The sequence below is a fragment of the Myxocyprinus asiaticus genome, chromosome 15 (genome assembly GCF_019703515.2).
Source record: "Myxocyprinus asiaticus isolate MX2 ecotype Aquarium Trade chromosome 15, UBuf_Myxa_2, whole genome shotgun sequence".
NCBI classification, from domain to species: Eukaryota; Metazoa; Chordata; class Actinopteri; order Cypriniformes; family Catostomidae; genus Myxocyprinus; species Myxocyprinus asiaticus.
Genome location: NC_059358.1, coordinates 1,799,048 through 1,816,419, shown reverse-complemented (window position 1 = coordinate 1,816,419; position 17,372 = coordinate 1,799,048). Strand labels below are relative to the sequence as shown.

Below are 17,372 nucleotides of genomic sequence, written 5' to 3'. Positions count from 1 at the left end.
ATCTTGAAAGAAAAGTGTATTAAACTACTGTGAAGTAGCCCACACGTCGACATTTTCAGGTCAGCGTCTTCCTGGAGTGTCAAAATAAAAGCCCCAGGGTTTTAAAGTTAAGAAATTACGACTGAAATATGCATTTTTCATATCTCGAGACCACTAGGTGGCGCTGTGCCAAAACTGTGCAGGTACCCTCAGGTCATGGTTGTCATAACTCACACCAAGTTTGGTGTGAATACGCTAAAGCTTTGCGGAGATATAGTCCAATTTGCCGGGCTCTACCTCGAATTTGGTTGCGTGTTATTCGAGAACCGGTTGACTAATCAACTTGAAATCCATAAATGTTTGTCAGCCTTGTCTGAAGATGATCTGATTCAATGTATGTGCAATTCGGACCAACGGTCTAGGAGGAGTTATAAAAAGTAGGTTTTTCAAAATATTCAAGTTATTAGCATAAACGTGTGAAACTTTAAGCAGTTGGTGGCGCTAGAGGGTTTGAGTTGAGACTCCAAATTTGCTCCAGTTAATGGTCAGACTGTCTTCTATCTGTGTGCCAAATTTCATAACTTTCCCACATACGGTTCTATGGGCTGCCATAGACTCAATGACGGAAGAGGAAGAAAAAGAAGAATAAAAAGAACACTAACGATTACAATAGGTGCATACGCACTTTCGGTGCTTGGCCCCTATTTTTGCTTATAACTTCTGAACGGTTTCACCTAAAATTACAAATCTGGTCTTGTTAGATTCTGTCTGGGATGCCGAGTCGAATGATTCCTATGTCCTGAAGGTTGGGACAGTTCCGCCTTCTGGACATAAGTTATACCAAATTATCATAAAATGCTAATAACTTTTGATTACTTTGTGCTATTGTCATGAGATCAGTCTTGGTAGATTCTGTGGGTCATGCCAAGAACGTGAATATCAATTATGCCATGATCGATCGAACTTCCTGTCCGCCCTTTTGAAAGCCTTTAAAAACCTACTTTTTCATACTCCTCTTAGAGCGTTTGTCAGATTTGAACCAAAATCGAAACAGACCACCTTCAGACCATACTGACAAAAAGTTATGGATTTCGTGTTGATAGACCAAACCGTTTTCGTTTAACACAACAATGAATTTGATGGCACGGTGCCAGAATGGTTTTCAGGCTCTATCTCGGCAACTCTGTGGCATATTGACATGAAACTTTATATGTGTCATCATGACCGCACCTTGACCACACCATATCAATTTGGTGACAGTGCCACCTGTTGGTCAAAAGTAATAAGCTGTTATGTCCCATTGCAGTTGATAATATTCATGGTTTTTCAACCATTTTGCCTAAAATCATGACCAGGAGAGATCCTGCTGTCAATCAGCCCATCTTCTTAGCAGAATGGAAGGAAGGTTGAGCAGATTGGAGCTGCATGGAGCTCATCTGCACCATCTAGTGTCTAGTTTTTTTTGTTGTTGGATTTTCCCCCTTTTCTCCCTGATTTGGAATGCCCAATTCCCAGTGTGCTTTTAAGTCCTTGTGGTCACGTAGACCACACCTCAATCTGGGTGGCAGAGGACGAATCCCAGTTGCCTCCATGTCTGAGACTGCCAACCTGTGCATCTTATCACGTGGCTTGTTGAGCATGTTGCCACGGAGACATAGCGCATGTGGAGGCTTCATGCCATCCACCGCGGCATCCATGCTCAACTCACCACACACCCCACTGAGAACAAACCACATTATAGTGACCACGAGGAGGTTACCCCATGTGACTCTACCCTCCCTAGCAACCAGGCCAATTTGGTTGCTTAGGAAGCCTGGCTGGAGTCACTCAGCACGCACTGGGATTCGAACTAGCAAACTCCAGGGGTGGTAGCCAGCGTATTTTACCACTGAGCTACCCAGGCCCCCTATCTAGTGACAGTTTAGGTTTAGATCCTGCTTTTGTTTTTGTGAAAGCTGTTTTTTTTTTTTTATTATTATTATTATTATAAAATAATAAAAATAAAAATAAAAAATAATAATTGTTATTTTTCACTTTTTTAAAATAGCAATATTTTGCATTAAAAATTATGTTTGATTATTTTATTTTTTATTTTATTTATGTTTTTAAATGAAGTTTTAACATGTCTGGCAAATTAGGAAAATGTCTGAAACTTGTACTGAAGATAGCAGTTCTGTTTGGTGATGCTAGTGGTGCAGAAATTACACACTTGAGCTTTAAACTAAGGAGTCAAAATTAGGATGATTGTGAATTAGTTTCCTTACTTGCCTAAGAACATTAATGACGTCCTAGTGGAGCTGCTCATCCTCATTGGTGTTTCTTCTCACCGTGCAGGAGCAGACTGTCTCTGAAAGTTCGAGAGCATAAAGTTTTGGGTCCGTATGTGGATGGTCTCTCACAGCTGGCTGTCACAAGCTTCGAGGTAAAACATGTTTAAAGATGTTTGATGAATTCTGCCTGTAAAACCCTCAGAACTGCAAATACACCCGCAGAGGATCATGCACATTTAACACAACATTCACTCAATTCAGTGTTTGAATCTCAAACATTGGAAGTGTTTTGACTTTGACTCCAGCATGTGTTTTATCGAGTGTTCTATCTCATTTCAGGATATTGAATCTTTGATGTCAGAGGGGAATAAATCCCGCACAGTCGCTGCCACCAACATGAACGAGGAGAGCAGTCGCTCGCATGCGGTCTTCAGTGTCATTGTCACGCAGACGCTCTACGACGTGCAGTCTGGGGTCAGTGATAACCAGGGTACAAATTTTACTTTGTGCCACATCTACAAATGGCATGCAAAATCATAAAAAATAGGAAATTTGTTTCATCATATTTTGACTTTGATGCACTTAGAAATATTCGTGTTAATGTTGTTTTTCAGTTTTCAGTTACAGATTTAATTGTAAAAATGCACTTTTTTGCAGTCAGCCATGATTCATTTATTCTGCAAAAGAATGCACCCAATTATAGGGGATTTTTGAGATAAAGTGAATAATATTCGGCTGATTATATGCAGAATAAAACCACTTTATCTCTAACACTGATATGACTAGAGTATACATCTTTTAAGCATATTTTTCAAAGTTTAGCAATAAGTAATCCTGTTTCAGAAGCAGCACTAACACATTGTTTTTAATGTTTTTTTTTTTGTTGATGTCTTTTTTATTTTCCATATTTGTTAGGTTTAAAACAATTTTATGACTTAATATAAATCATATAAATAGTATTTAATTAAATTAATTTTTTTTTTTTTTACCTTTGACTTGAATAATTTCATTTTTATTTTAACATTTTAATTTTTTTGTTTAAAAGAATTTAATGTTTTTTTTTTATTGCTTTTTTTTTGGTCCTAATTTTATTTAGTTTCATTATGTTTATGTGTGTTAATTATGGATATGTTTTTAATTAAAATGTTAACATGTTTGACAAATGAGGGGAGTGTAAGACTAAGAAATTGTAATGTTAAAAGCAAAGAATGAAAAAAAGTGCATCTTCCATATATATTCCATATATATATAATTTAATTATATATATATAATCTGTGACCGATTTTTTCTGTTATCGATTAAAATTGCTCACATCACTTACATCAGTGAGGAACAGACTATGATTTTTACAGTTCAATTTAAGTTTATTAATTAATATAAGTTAATTTTATGCTAATAAACATTTAATATGTTTCTTTACATTGCAGTTTGCAGTTCTGTTTTATTTAATTGCCAAAGAGACTCTACTTGCATTTACTGCTCGCTGAGTGATAATTTTGGATCCTGGTAACGAGCCTCAAATCGACAGCAGTGTGAATTTTAATGTGTTGTTGTTGTTGTAGAAGGCCACAGTCTGTTCAGATAGGAAACAAATTGATTTAGGATGCTTTTCATATGTAGAACTCTGGTGAGAAGGTGAGTAAGATCAGTCTGGTGGATCTGGCCGGCAGCGAGCGAGTGTCCAAAACTGGAGCTGCAGGAGAGAGACTCAAAGAAGGGAGCAACATTAACAAGTAAGACGTTATCACCCAACTCTAATCCGGACAGGTTTGTCATATTACTCTGCTGTTTTATGTTGAATCACTCACTGTATCTGACGTGTGTGTGTCATCTCTCCGCAGGTCTTTGACGACTTTAGGTTGTGTGATTTCCGCTCTGGCTGATCAGTCTGCTGGGAAGAGCAAGAATAAGTTTGTGCCATACAGAGATTCAGTACTGACATGGCTGCTGAAGGTGAGCAGAACTGCATCATTAAAGAGCGCTTATCTGCGCACCCAATTATATAAAACCTAAAGAATATTTGTCTCGCAGGTCTGGATCCCATTCATCATGGTATTCCCATGGTCATGGATAACCTGTTAATATCAGGGAATTTTAAAATTAGGATTTTCCAGGCCTGAAGAAGTCATGGAGATAGTTAGTTACAGTATGCCTAGTTCTCAAATAATAAATCAGCTCGAAATTACTTTTTGCTAGGACAGTCTTGATATGATTCATTAATAAAATAAAATCATTATCCAGTAATCACGTATGCCTGGAAAGGCAGTGGAAACACTGTTTGTTATAAAGAAGCAAAAAAAAGAAACCACATCCGAGTCCACTTCAAAAGGTGGTCTGGGGTTCGTGTGAACTCTAGTACAACTCACAATTCATTTGAAGGCAGTCTGTCCTAACTCGTGGAAGTGAGCTGCTATAAAATGTGTAATGAGTGTAGAGGTCGACCGATAGTGGATTTTGCAGATACTGATAACTAAAATTGGTGGGAAAGCTAGATAACTGATTAATCAGCCAATATAAAAAAAAAAAAAAAAATTCGGGGTCCTGGTTAGCTCAGCAAGTAAAGATGCTGACTGCCACACCTGGAGTTGCAAGTTCAAATCCAGGGCGTGTTGAGTGACTCCAGTCAGGCTTCCTAAGCAACCAATTGGCCCGGTTGCTAGGGAGGGTAGAGTCATATGGGGTAACCTCCTCGTGGTCGCTATAATGTGGTTCTCGCTCTCAGTGGGGCACGTGGTGAGTTGTGTGTGGATGCCGCGGAGAATAGCGTGAACCTCCACACGCGCTAGGTCTCCGCGGTAACAAGCCACGTGATAAGATGCGCAGATTGACGGTCTCAGACGCGGAGACAACTGAGATTCGTCCTCCGCCACCCGAATTGAGTCACTACGCCACCACGAGCACTTAGAGCGCATTGGGAATTGGGCATTCCAAATTGGGGAGAAAAGGGGAGAAAATCCCTAAAAGAAATAAAAAAATATTTCTGTACTATGACGGGCACAGACAAATTGATAAAGTCCCTGATGCAGTTTATTGTGCAACTAAAATCCAAATTATAACCAGAAAAAAAACGTACATTTGGTGCATAACACGGAACTTTTAAATATAAACAAGCCCAAAATTCACTGGGGACTTTTATTTTGAAATTATGGAGACTTGGCTCCGTTACAATGCTCCGTTTTTAAGTATTTACCAAATTGAGCTTTTTATCCACCTTATTTTTCAGCGTAACTAGGGCACTGCCATTATCAACCTTGAATGTGAACCTCTTCCGGTATAAGCCACATCCAGCCATTTCAGCAATACAAAAATACAAATTTATACTGCTTTTTATTGCAGGCTGGCAATACATGTGATATTATTATTATTATCATTCATTACTATTTTCATGAACACCTTGGTTTGTAGCACATATAGTTTTACTGTTTATCGCATTTTGAAACCGTTTTATCACACGCTGTAGCATAGGCAGAATGAATGAGAGATCAGACGTTGAAATGCTCAGCTTCGTCTGTAACAGCTACCGCAAACTTACACAAACGGGAGAGCAGAAAGCCGCTGGGTAAGGCTGTCACGATTATGAAATTTGGTTGACGATTAATTGTCAAATAATTGCGATTATGATGATTAATTGTCTGTTTTAGGGCTGTGACGATTAATTGTCTCGTTAAGGGCTGTCACGATTATGAAATTTGTTTGACAATTAATTGTCAAATAATTGCGATTATGATTATTAATTGTCTGTTTTAGGGCTGTGACGATTAATTGTCTCATTAAGGGCTGTCACGATTATGAAATTTGGCTGACGATTAATTGTCAAATAATTGCGATTATGACTATAAATTGTCTGTTTTAGGGCTGTGGCGATTAATTGTCTTGTTAAGGGCTGTGACGATTAATTGTCTTGTTAAGGGCTGTGACGATTAATTGTCTTGTTAAGGGCTGTCACGATTATAATATTTGGTTGACGATTAATTGTCAAATAATTGCGATTATGACGATTAATTGGCTTGTTAAGGGCTGTCACGATTATGAAATTTGGCTGACGGTTAATTGTCAAATAATTGCGATTATGACGATTAATTGTCTTGTTAAGGGCTGTCACAATTATACTATTTGGTTGACGATTAATTGTCAAATAATTGCGATTATGACGATTAATTGGCTTGTTAAGGGCTGTCACGATTATGAAATTTGGCTGACGGTTAATTGTCAAATAATTGAGATTATGACGATTGTCTGTTTTAGGGCTGTGACGATTAATTGCCTTGTTAAGGAATTACACGATTAACTGTCAAATAAACTGTCATATTGTTATGTGTGCCTCATACACCTTAAGAAATCATTTTTACATATTTAACTTCAAATATATAAATCAAATAATAAAATAGAAATAAACTATAATTTCCTTTTAAGGCTTTAAAAATTATGAATGAAAAATAATCATGAAGAATAATGTTTTAAATATCAAAATATCCCTAAATGCTTATAATATGTCTCTCCTTTTGGTCAACTTTAGTTTTGGTCAATTTTACGTTTACACTTGTTTTTTTAACTGTATACACATATATATATATATATATATATATATATATATATATATATATATATATATATATATCATTTTTATATATATTTTAATATATTATGCAGTAATAAAACATTTCTTTCATAATTTTTTCACTTTCACACTTTATTTGAATGCTCTGATTAAACCCACGAGCCCTTATTTCTTATGAAGCAAAACCTTTGAGGTTTAGTTTCATATTTCATCACTCCACAGAAATGGAGCAAGCGTGCATCTCCTCCTCTTTGTCACTGCGTGTCATTAACAGCATGTATGAACCAGGAACATTTTCCATTTCACGATCGTTTAAAGTGAAACCGGAGCGCTTTGCGTTCACTATCAAAGTTTATACTTGTTCATTTATATTTTCGCAGACGTTTGGCACGAACCTCTGCTGACAGCGCGTGCATCAGAGTGCTTCACGCGCTCTTCAGGACAGGAGCTGGTTGACCTCTGCGGTGTGGCTCAGTGATGCTCGGATTCGGAGTTTAACTGAATGACACACAAACGTTCATGGCGTTAATTTATACAGTATATTCGCTTAAAATTCCCTTATTTGGGCATTTAAATGTGATAGGAATTTAAATGCCCAGTAATCGTGGTTGTCTCAAATAACTGATTAGATCAAATAAACGCGATCAGACATTTATTTTATAATCGCGACAGGCCTACCGCTTTGAAAATGCTGCTTCAACTTTCTTTGCCTCAAAACGGCATCTTGTTTCAATTTTGGCAAAATAATAAATGCATTATTCTCTCATTTCTTGTTAGAGAACATTCCCACTTTCTTTATGGTTTCACGCAGATCTTGCATTCAGCATGGTTTATGTAGAGTGCTGGGTAGTAACGGATTACATGTAATCTGGATTATGTAATCCATTACAAAATAAGTACTTGTAATTGGATTAAATTACTTTTAAAATACTTATAATCAGACTACCGTTACTTTTTTATAGATTACATGATTACATATTAACAAGGCAAAGGCAGTAAATTGTTGATAATTTATTGATCATCCTAATCCTTCTCTTTTTTCAGTCTTTTTCATTCTAAATCAGCACACCGCTGATATATGTTCGGTAAGTCTTCAAGTGTTTTCGGAAGAGAGGGGGAGGGTTGTGTGTATTGCACTCGGAACTGATACACGCTAATAGCCAGTCAGGTGAAGATGGAGCGGTCCTCAGCATTTAACCACTGGATCTGTAGAGATAATTTTATTTTTAAGAATGAAATTACACCATGGGGCCTGGGTAGCTCAGTGGTAAAAGACGCTGGCTACCACCCCTGGAGTTCGCTAGTTTGCTAGTTCGAATCCCAGGGCGTGCTGAGTGACTCCAGCCAGGTCTCCTAAGCAACCAAATTGGCCCGGTTGCTAGGGAGGGTAGAGTCACATGGGGTAACCTCCTCGTGGTCGCTATAATGTGGTTTGTTCTCGGTGGGGCACATGGTGAATTGAGCGTGGTTGCCGCGGTTGATGGCGTGAAGCCTCCACACGCGCTATGTCTCCATGGCAACACGCTCAACAAGCCACATGATTAGATGCGATGGAGTCGACTGCATGAAACTGGACATAAAACTCAGTTGACCTCTGCTGCTTTAAAATATTTCTTCTCTTTTAGAATATTCTTGCTGTTCAAAAGATCATATCTTGCACCTCAGCTTTGGAAAAGGTGATGGACTATCAGTAAGCAGTAAGGGTTCAATGTGTTTCAGTGTTTTTAGATATAAGCTTTGAAGTAGCAACGTCATTGCTGTTGATTTTATGGTCATTAATGTTCTGAATGTTGCTATTGTTTCATACACTTGAAATGAACTTGATGTCTCAGTGTTTTGAATTTTAAACTTTGGCAATGCACTGTCATTGCTGTTAGATTTAATGTTTATTTCATTCGTGTAATCTATAATGCACTTTTAAAAATGTTATAAGGAGCTCTTTTTGTGAGGCTTCTTTTGTTAGTATTAAAAAATGGAATACATTTTCTTCCTCTTTGTACTTTTATGTTTAAATGATTATCCTACTCAAATGCATGTCACATAAAATGAAATACAGTTAGGTTGAAAGTAATCCGATTAGATTAACACAAAAATGTAATCTACAAGAATATGTAATTTGTAATCAGTACCGGATTACAATTCACAAATGATCTGCCCAGCATTGCTTATGTAACGTTGCATTTGGAAATAAATAAAGGCATCATTAGAGGTTTTACAGATAAAAATATGAATGGAGGCTTACATGGAGACAAGAAACACGGCATCGTCACGCTCTAAGTAAAGTAAGAAGCAGATCTTATTATTGTCTCTTCAATACAACACACAGCAACAAGTGAATGATCTACTTACTCTTTTGCAATAAATGCTGATGTTAGAAAAGTATCCAACATTGGCATAGTATTCTGCTGTACATCATGTAGTTGTGTGATAGTTTAATAGCCCATATCATTAAATTCTGGTCTTATTATCCTTCTCGTTATTTACATTGTGGTCAATGACAGCGGAACTTTGTCACACTTGCTGGAAATGCAGCTGCTTGCTTGCTTCCGTGTTGCAAAATAAGGTGGATAGCTTACATATTTCATCAGATGAGGATTTTAAATACTATGCACTAGATATGAAGTTGGAGACACAGTGTATGTGCTGACGGGGCACATTTCCATATAATACATTTTTTTCCTTGCATACCCTCAATTTAAATTAGAGCATTTGATTATCTAATCAGAAAAAACTAAATATGCATTGAAGATAAAAATCTGGATGAATATTTTAATGATGAAAGATTTAGATCCCCATGAGGTGTCAGTGATTGTTTTTATTTCACCTCTAGAGGCCGCTGTTATACTGTGGAATCTTCCAGCATCGTGGAACAAAGAAACAAATCGGCAACTATCGGCATCGATTTTTGCTGATAACCGGCATCGATTAATCTATAAAAAATGATATGTCGGTTTACCTCTGAATGAGTCACGTTCTCGGTCACACAATCTGAGCAATGCAAACACAAAACAAGCGCAAGTGCCATTCTGCATGTGTGAAGTTTTGGTGGTAAAACAGGACATATACGTCAGTAACTAACTTGACTAACTTGCCTATCCACCGTGATACAGGACAATCTCGGTGGCAACAGTAAAACGGCCATGATCGCCACCATCAGTCCAGCTGCCGACAACTACGAGGAGACGCTGTCGACGCTGCGGTACGCTGACCGAGCGAAGAGAATCGTTAACCACGCCGTGGTGAATGAAGACCCCAACGCTCGCATCATCAGAGAGCTCAGAGAGGAAGTAGAAAAACTGAAGGTGCAGCTGTCGCAGGCGGAGGTGAGAATTATGGGAGCGTCAGGGACAGCCAATCAGATTGTCAGAACTAGAGTTGAAAACTGTCGTAACACAATGTGATAAAGTGCCAAAAGAGAAATTACATCTCTTCTATGCTAATGAGTGACTGATTTGGAACGATGTGCATATGTAACAACTTCATGCACAGGATAGTGCTAGCATGTTGCTAAGCTAACGGTGTGATACTCTAATAAGCGTAAAAATACCTAGTGCACACAAATGTTGCCTAAAATAGTCACTTCGTAACAATGCATTATGGTATTTCCTTCTCCGCTCTTAGGGGGCGTTCAGACCGAATGCATCCTTGCGCTTAAAAGAGCTAGACGCAGGTAGCTCAGCAAGTAAAGACGCTGACTACCACACCTGTAGTCGCGAGTTCGAATCCAGGGCGTGCTGAGTGACTCCAGCCAGGTCTCTTAAGCAACCATTGGCCCGGTTGCTAGGGTGGGTAGAGTCACATGGGGTAACCTCCTCGTGGTCGCCATAATGTTGTTCTCGCTCTCAGTGGGGTGCGTGGTGAGTTGTGCGTGGATGCCACACGCGCTAGGTGTCCGCGGTAACGCGCTCGACAAGCCACATGATAAGATGCGCGCGGATTGACGTCTCAGATGTGGAGGCAACTGAGATTCGTTCTCCGCCACCCGGATTGAGGCGAGTCACTACGCCACCACGAGGACCTAGAGTGCATTGGGAATTGGGCATTCCAAATTGGGGAGAAAAGGGGAGAAAATCCTCTTCTCTAAAACAAGATGTAATTACTTGAAAATGGCATAATATTTTAAATTGATTTCAGAGAAATCTGACAAAATGTAGTAAACTTTATGCTGAAAACAACAACAAAAAAAGTTTATTTTTCTCATCCCATTGGCAAATGTTTTTTTCTTGTTTTAAGCATAAACCTCACTAAATTTAGTTAGACTTCTCTGAAAACGAGACAACATATCTCATGCAATTTTGCTTGGCAAATAAATGCATCTTGTTTTAAGAATGTTTAATTTTTACTGGTAAACAAGACAAAAATACTAATTAAGAGAATATTTTTTTTTGCATTGTGAAAAAACAGCAAGATGCAGCGCAGTGGTCAAAAATGTCCGCCCTGCGCATGTTTACATGTTAAGAAAGGGCGCAGACAGACACACAAATGCGTTCGGTGTGAACAGCCCCTTAGAATGTGGCCAGAAGAAGCTTAGATGCTTAGAAGGCAGCATAATAATGCTGACCCCCTTTGCCTTTTACTCAGGAGCGCAACAATGATGCCTTAAAATTCTGCCTGTGTAGGTTCTGGAACAGATGCCGATGTTAAAACATATGAGGATGTAAATAGACTGGTAGTGTTTAAAAATGTGTTTTGTTGCTAGTTTATAACAAGTGTTATTATTGTTGTCAGTCTCTGAAAGCTCCTGAGCTGCAGGAGAAACTGCAGGAGTCCGAGAAACTCATTCAGGAGATGACGGTGAGCTGGGAGGAGAAACTACGGAAGACAGAGGAGATCGCACAGGTGTTACGCACACAGACACACACACTTTATTAGAAGAAAGTGAAACACATCGGAGATCTCTGATATTTGATTGACAGCTGAGCTCTGGTTCTCATTGGTCACCGCAGGAGCGTCAGAGGCAGTTGGAGAGCATGGGCATCTCTCTGGAGTCTTCAGGGATCAAAGTCAGAGAAGTTAAATGCTTCCTGGTCAACCTGAATGCAGATCCTGCTCTAAACGAGCTGCTCGTTTATTATCTGAAGGTAAGCTGACATTAATAAACATCTGTGTACTGGTTCAGTGAGTCAGTGAGTTGTTAACTCAAGACCTGCTCAGACAGATTTAGTCTGATTATCTGATGCCTGTGCTCAGGTTCAACCAATTAATTGAAAAGAATCACTCTTTCTTAAATTGGAAATCACTAGATCACAATGTGTTGCAGACATGGTACATTTGGTGCATTTGCTAGTGTATCCATCCCTGAGCTTTGAGCAATGCATGTGAAACCACAGCTAGACTTGTCTGCACACTCAACAACAGGCCTTTGTTTGCCGGCTCCTGTCTGCCTGGCATACCACTGCAGAATTACCATGTTAATGTGAAGGGAACAGTGCAGTGTGGGCATGTACGTCCCTCTGCGAGAAGAATGTTTGTTTAACCGAGCCCACACGCATGAAAACAATCACGCTTCTCTTCATGCGCTCATTTGATGCCTGTGATTTTGTTCTTGAACTGTTATTACTTTCAGCTGATGTAAAGACCCTGTGTTTATGAAGTTTGTCTGTAAGCTTATAGGCAGGTGGAGAAATTCACAAGTTGTTGTTTTAGCTCCTAATGTAAAAAAGGAATCAAATCAAGTAATGGTGCAAACACACCTGAAATATTTGTGCTCAGAGCAAAGATGTAAACAAAAAGTGTTGGGGGGACCAAAGTTTAGACAAGTCTGTGAAAAATGTATATTGTTTGGCAATAATTTGACTATCCCGCATGTCTGGATAAATGTGGCTGTATAATCAGATATGATCACTAGAAGGTGTACGTAAATATCTCCTAAAAATTCTGTTTTCCTTCTGCTCTCTGTGGCAGTTAATAGTACAATACCAGGCAAATAGCACTGATGTTTGTGAATAAGGCACAATCTATAATTTTGCCTTATTTGAATAGAAAGGGAACCCGTTTTTTAACGTTACGCTACGTCGCTGTTTTTCATTAGTTTCATCTTTGTAAACATGCCCTAGATGGATGTGTTTGAAGTTGTGTCACGCCTTGCTGTTTTTTAATTGTTTTTTTTACATAAAAATGCGTTAGGTGGACATCTTTGACCATTGTGGCATGTGTGTGACAAACATGCGTGTGACAAGGAGGAGGGCGGGGCCGGGCCGTGACTACGAACACCCGGCCCCCAATCGAGCTAATCAGCCAAGGAGAGGGATAAGTGCAACAAGATGTGGCGGTTCGGGAGAGAGAGAGCTACAGGCAGCTGCCCTGTATGCGTTTACGTTTGTGTATCTTAGTGTTTAAGTTTATTAAAAACATTACTTTGATGCTTCGTCCGGTTCCTGCCTCCTCCTTTCCATTGAACCCTGTTACATTGGTGCCAAAGCCCGGGAAGGAGGAGGGATGCGCCGTCGTAGAGTCCTCGCCACTACCATCCACCCCAAAGGAGCAGCCACGGCCATCCGCCGGGGGACGGAGCAGTTGCAACCGGCCGCCTGGACGTGGAGGAACGGCCGCCGTCCACGAGAGGAGGAGGGTCTCGCTGCCGACTGCCTGGAGTGGTAGAGCCGCTGCCAGGGGCGGAGGAGTTCCCTACCGGCCGCCGAAACACAGAGGGGCGTTCCATCCGCTAGGAGTCGGAGGACTGGCTCCGATCCGCCTGGGGAGGAGCGGCTGTTGTCCGCCAGAGGTTGGAGGAGTGATCGAGGAACAGGCGATGGTGTGTCTGGGAACCGGCGAGTATGTTTTTCCTCTCTCTCACTGTCGCTCCGCGTTGGTTTTTCCCTCTCCTCTTTTTGTTGTTTTGTTTTTCCCTCCCCTTGTCTCCCTCCCAGGTTTGGAAGGTGGGGAAGGCCTCCTGGAAAGGAGGGTGGGGGGAGGGAGGTTGTACGTCATGCCGGGGGTTCCGCGGCCTGAGGCAAAGGAGGGAGGAGTGTGACAAAGAGGAGGGCGGAATCAGGCTAATCAGCCGAGGAGAGGGATAAGTGCAACGAGATGCGGCAGTTTGGGAGAGAGAGAGCTACAGGCAGCTGCCCTGTATGCATTGATGTTTGTGTGTCTTTGTGTTTAAGTTTATTAAAAACATTATTTTATGCTTCGTCCGGTCCCCGCCTCCTCCTTTCCATTGAACCCTGTTACGATGCGCTAGATGGACTTCTTTGACTGTTGTGCCACGTCTCACTGTTTTTTAATTGTTTTTCTACTAGGGCTGTCGATTTAACATGTTAATTCAGTGCGATTAATTTTAAAAAAAAATAACGCGTTAAAAAAATCTCTACAATTAATCATGTCCCCGGATCGTAATAAGGAAGATTCCTGAGAAATTCAAGCTTGAAGTACCACCTGTTTTCACCAGGGGGCAGTAAGCGAAACTTCAGCTGTATAGGCAACGCGCAGCTTATACAGAGAACAAACCAACACTTCAGCAGACAGTACAACAAGGATACGCTCTTGCATTGACAGCTTGATGGAGCGCAAATCCGAACAAAGGGATCTCAATATGTGTTGTTCTAAGTATTAAACTACATTTAGCTTGTTACAGCGACCTAAAAATGGTGTTTATGACGCGACGCAACCAAAGTGAGATGCTCCAAAAGCATCCTTCTGATGCAGGTGTACATTGATGGGTCCTTAGACAAGCCCTCATAATAAAACTCGGACTGGTTGACAAATTCACCTGCAAAATGGATTGCTGGAACTATATGCCAATGATTGGCTTATGTTAAATACTATGCAAATAAACAATACATTGGATTCTAAAGCTTTGTGTTTAAGTTTATTAAAAACATTACTTTGATGCTTCGTCCGATTCCTGCCTCCTCCTTTCCATTGAACCCTGTTAAATTGGTGCCGAAGCCCGGGAAGGAGGAGGGATGCGCCATTGTAGAGTCCTCGCCACTACCATCCACCCCAAAGGAGCATCCACGGCCATCGGAGTTGCTACCGGCCGCCTGGACGCGGAGGAACGGCCGCCAACCGCGAGGGGAGCAAGGGCTCACTGCCGACCGCCTGGAGCGGTAGAGCCGCTGCCAGGGGCGGAGGAGTTCCCTACCAGCCGCCGAAACACGGAGGGGCGTTCCATCCGCCAGGGGTCGGAGGACTAGCTCCGGTCCGCCTGGGGAGGATCGGCTGTTGTCCGCCAGAGGGTGGAGGAGTGATCGAGGACCAGACGATGGCATGACGATGGTGTTTTTCCTCTCTCTCTCACTGTCACTCCACGTTGGCCTTTTCCTCTTTTTGTTGTTTTGTTTTTCCCTCCCCTTGTCTCCCTCCCAGGTTACAACAAATATTTATGTATGCGATTAATTGCAATTAATGCGATTAATTAATCGGGACACCATGTAATTGACAGCCCTATTTTCTACGTAAACCTGCATTAGATGGACATTTTTGACCATTGTACCACGTCTCACTGCCGTTTGTTTTTCTACGTAAACATGCGCTAGATGGTCTATGACTATTGTGCTACGACTCACTGTTTTTGAAGTTAAAAATAACTTCAGCCCTTAAAATAACATGTCTGTGTTCTGTTCTGTTTGCTGTGCTGTGTCTAGTTTATTAAGCACCAGAGCGCATTCGGTCTGAAAGGCTCCACATGAGAAATGATCAAGCTGTATTGAATGACAGTGATTTTAATTACTTGTTAAACGCTTACTTAGTCATTTAAATACTCAAGCCGCAGCGCTATATCAGCACAGATAGTGGCTGGCTAAACTGGATTGCAGGTAATTAGCAAATAAGATCCAGCAGCTGTTTAGTGAATTTAGCCCTAAGACTGTTGCTGAATCAGCGTGCTGTATAGTTTGGAAAGATAACGTTTTTAAAGTCTGATATTTTCTTCTCTGTTTTCAGGATCACACGCGCGTGGGTGCCGACACGTCTCAGGATATCCAGTTGTTTGGTATCGGGATCCAGTCTGAACACTGTGTGCTAGAAATCGCCTCTGATGGAGACGTCACGCTCAGCCCGATAGAGAACGCCAGGTAAACAATCCAACTTAAAGCAATGCTCTGGGTTCAAAACAAGTTAAGTTCTATCAACAGCATTTGTGACATAATGTCCATGTAACAAGCTCTTGGTTTTGTATCAAGAGAACGAGGAAGTAATCAGTTCACGTTCTCTCGTTTTTATTTTGGTTTACACTTTTCAGTGCAGACAGAATTCACACACTACAACACAGAAAGGCGCGTGTCAGTCCTTCCTCCTCTGTGGCTCTCAGCTCCCCTTTATCTCTCTGTTCCTTAACAGCTGTTAAGGAAAATTGCCCACAGGTGTCACTCCTTACCGCTCTCATCTTCCAGTCTCGCTCTCCAGTCACAAGCTGGTGCTCGATCACGCCCCCACCTCCACAGTCCATACCACAGATAACTTTCTGAGAACTTCAGACTTGCATTGTATAAAAGAGTTTATTGTGATGTTCCTCAGAAACATCTTGACTTTCTCTTCCCCTGCAGAACGTGTGTGAACGGCACAATGATCTACTCCAGCGTTCATCTGTGGCATGGAGATCGCATCCTGTGGGGAAATAATCACTTTTTCAGGTAAGCTACATATTCACTTTTATGTTCAGGTGTCTCGTTTCTCTGTGCGCTCACAGTATCGACTCATGCATGCAAATGTGTCGTCTTCAGAATCAACCTGCCCAAACGCAAGCGGCGAGACCGTTTAAAAGAGATGGAGAGAGACTCGCCTCGCGAGAGCTTTGTGGAGGTGGACGTGGAGACGGCGAGCGAGGCTTCGTCCGAGCAGGACTATAGCTATGAGTTCGCTCAGATGGAGGTCATGATGAAAACTCTGGGGAGCAACGGTATGCGCTTGACCTTTAACCCTTGACCCCACTCTTTGATTTGAGCTGATTGTTGTGTAATTGCTAAAGCGTCTGAATGCAGCATGTGTGTGTGTGTTCAGATCCCACGCAAAACGTGGTGCAGGTGTTGGAGAAACAGTATCTGGAGGAGAAGCGTTTGGCTCTGGAGGAACAGCGTGTGATGTACGAGCGAGAGCTGCAGTCGCTGCGGTCACAGCTATCTCCTGAGATGATCTCGCAACACCAGCGCTGCAGCAGCGACCGTCTGCCATTCCCCACGCACGCCACGAACAACAAACTGCGCCTGTGGACAGACGAGAGGTGAGAACCCATACAGAGACGAGCTGACGTGTGTGTGAGCTGCGTTTGAAGCCATTGTAAAATGTCGAAAGAGGCACACCTGTGACCGACCGCAGACTCTATATTAATTCACCAAGTTACTCTGTTAGACTAATATTGGTACCATAATTAGTGCAATGCAAAAATAGATGGCCATTACGAAATTCTCATTATCGCAACTTGAAATAAATGATATATTATGTAAATTGTATTTATACATTTGTGACGAGGGTGAGTGCACACGGCCAGCCCCCAATCAGGCTAATCAGCCGAGGAGAGGGATAAAGCCGAGCCAGATGTGGCAGTTCAGGAGAGAGAGAGAAAGAGAGAGAGACACACGCAGCTGCCGTGTGTGTGTTTATGTTTGTGTTTTTTGTTTAAATTA

At 41.2% G+C, this 17,372-nt stretch overlaps 2 protein-coding genes across 2 annotated transcripts in view; one reads left to right on the top strand and one right to left on the bottom strand.

Moving 5' to 3' along the window:
• Nucleotides 1-17,372, bottom strand: part of LOC127453218 (E3 ubiquitin-protein ligase znrf2-like) — a 425,349-nt gene that overhangs the window by 144,256 nt on the left and 263,721 nt on the right. The window lies entirely within an intron of this gene.
• Nucleotides 1-17,372, top strand: part of LOC127453078 (RNA-binding protein 24-like) — a 111,289-nt gene that overhangs the window by 32,126 nt on the left and 61,791 nt on the right. Inside the window, exons 6-16 of the mRNA XM_051719117.1 lie at nucleotides 2,314-2,401; nucleotides 2,589-2,723; nucleotides 3,870-3,982; nucleotides 4,091-4,202; nucleotides 9,918-10,130; nucleotides 11,536-11,646; nucleotides 11,754-11,888; nucleotides 15,694-15,824; nucleotides 16,296-16,382; nucleotides 16,473-16,648; nucleotides 16,750-16,969. Coding sequence (XP_051575077.1) covers nucleotides 2,314-2,401; nucleotides 2,589-2,723; nucleotides 3,870-3,982; nucleotides 4,091-4,202; nucleotides 9,918-10,130; nucleotides 11,536-11,646; nucleotides 11,754-11,888; nucleotides 15,694-15,824; nucleotides 16,296-16,382; nucleotides 16,473-16,648; nucleotides 16,750-16,969 — 1,521 coding nt within the window. The remainder of the gene's footprint in view (nucleotides 1-2,313; nucleotides 2,402-2,588; nucleotides 2,724-3,869; nucleotides 3,983-4,090; nucleotides 4,203-9,917; nucleotides 10,131-11,535; nucleotides 11,647-11,753; nucleotides 11,889-15,693; nucleotides 15,825-16,295; nucleotides 16,383-16,472; nucleotides 16,649-16,749; nucleotides 16,970-17,372) is intronic.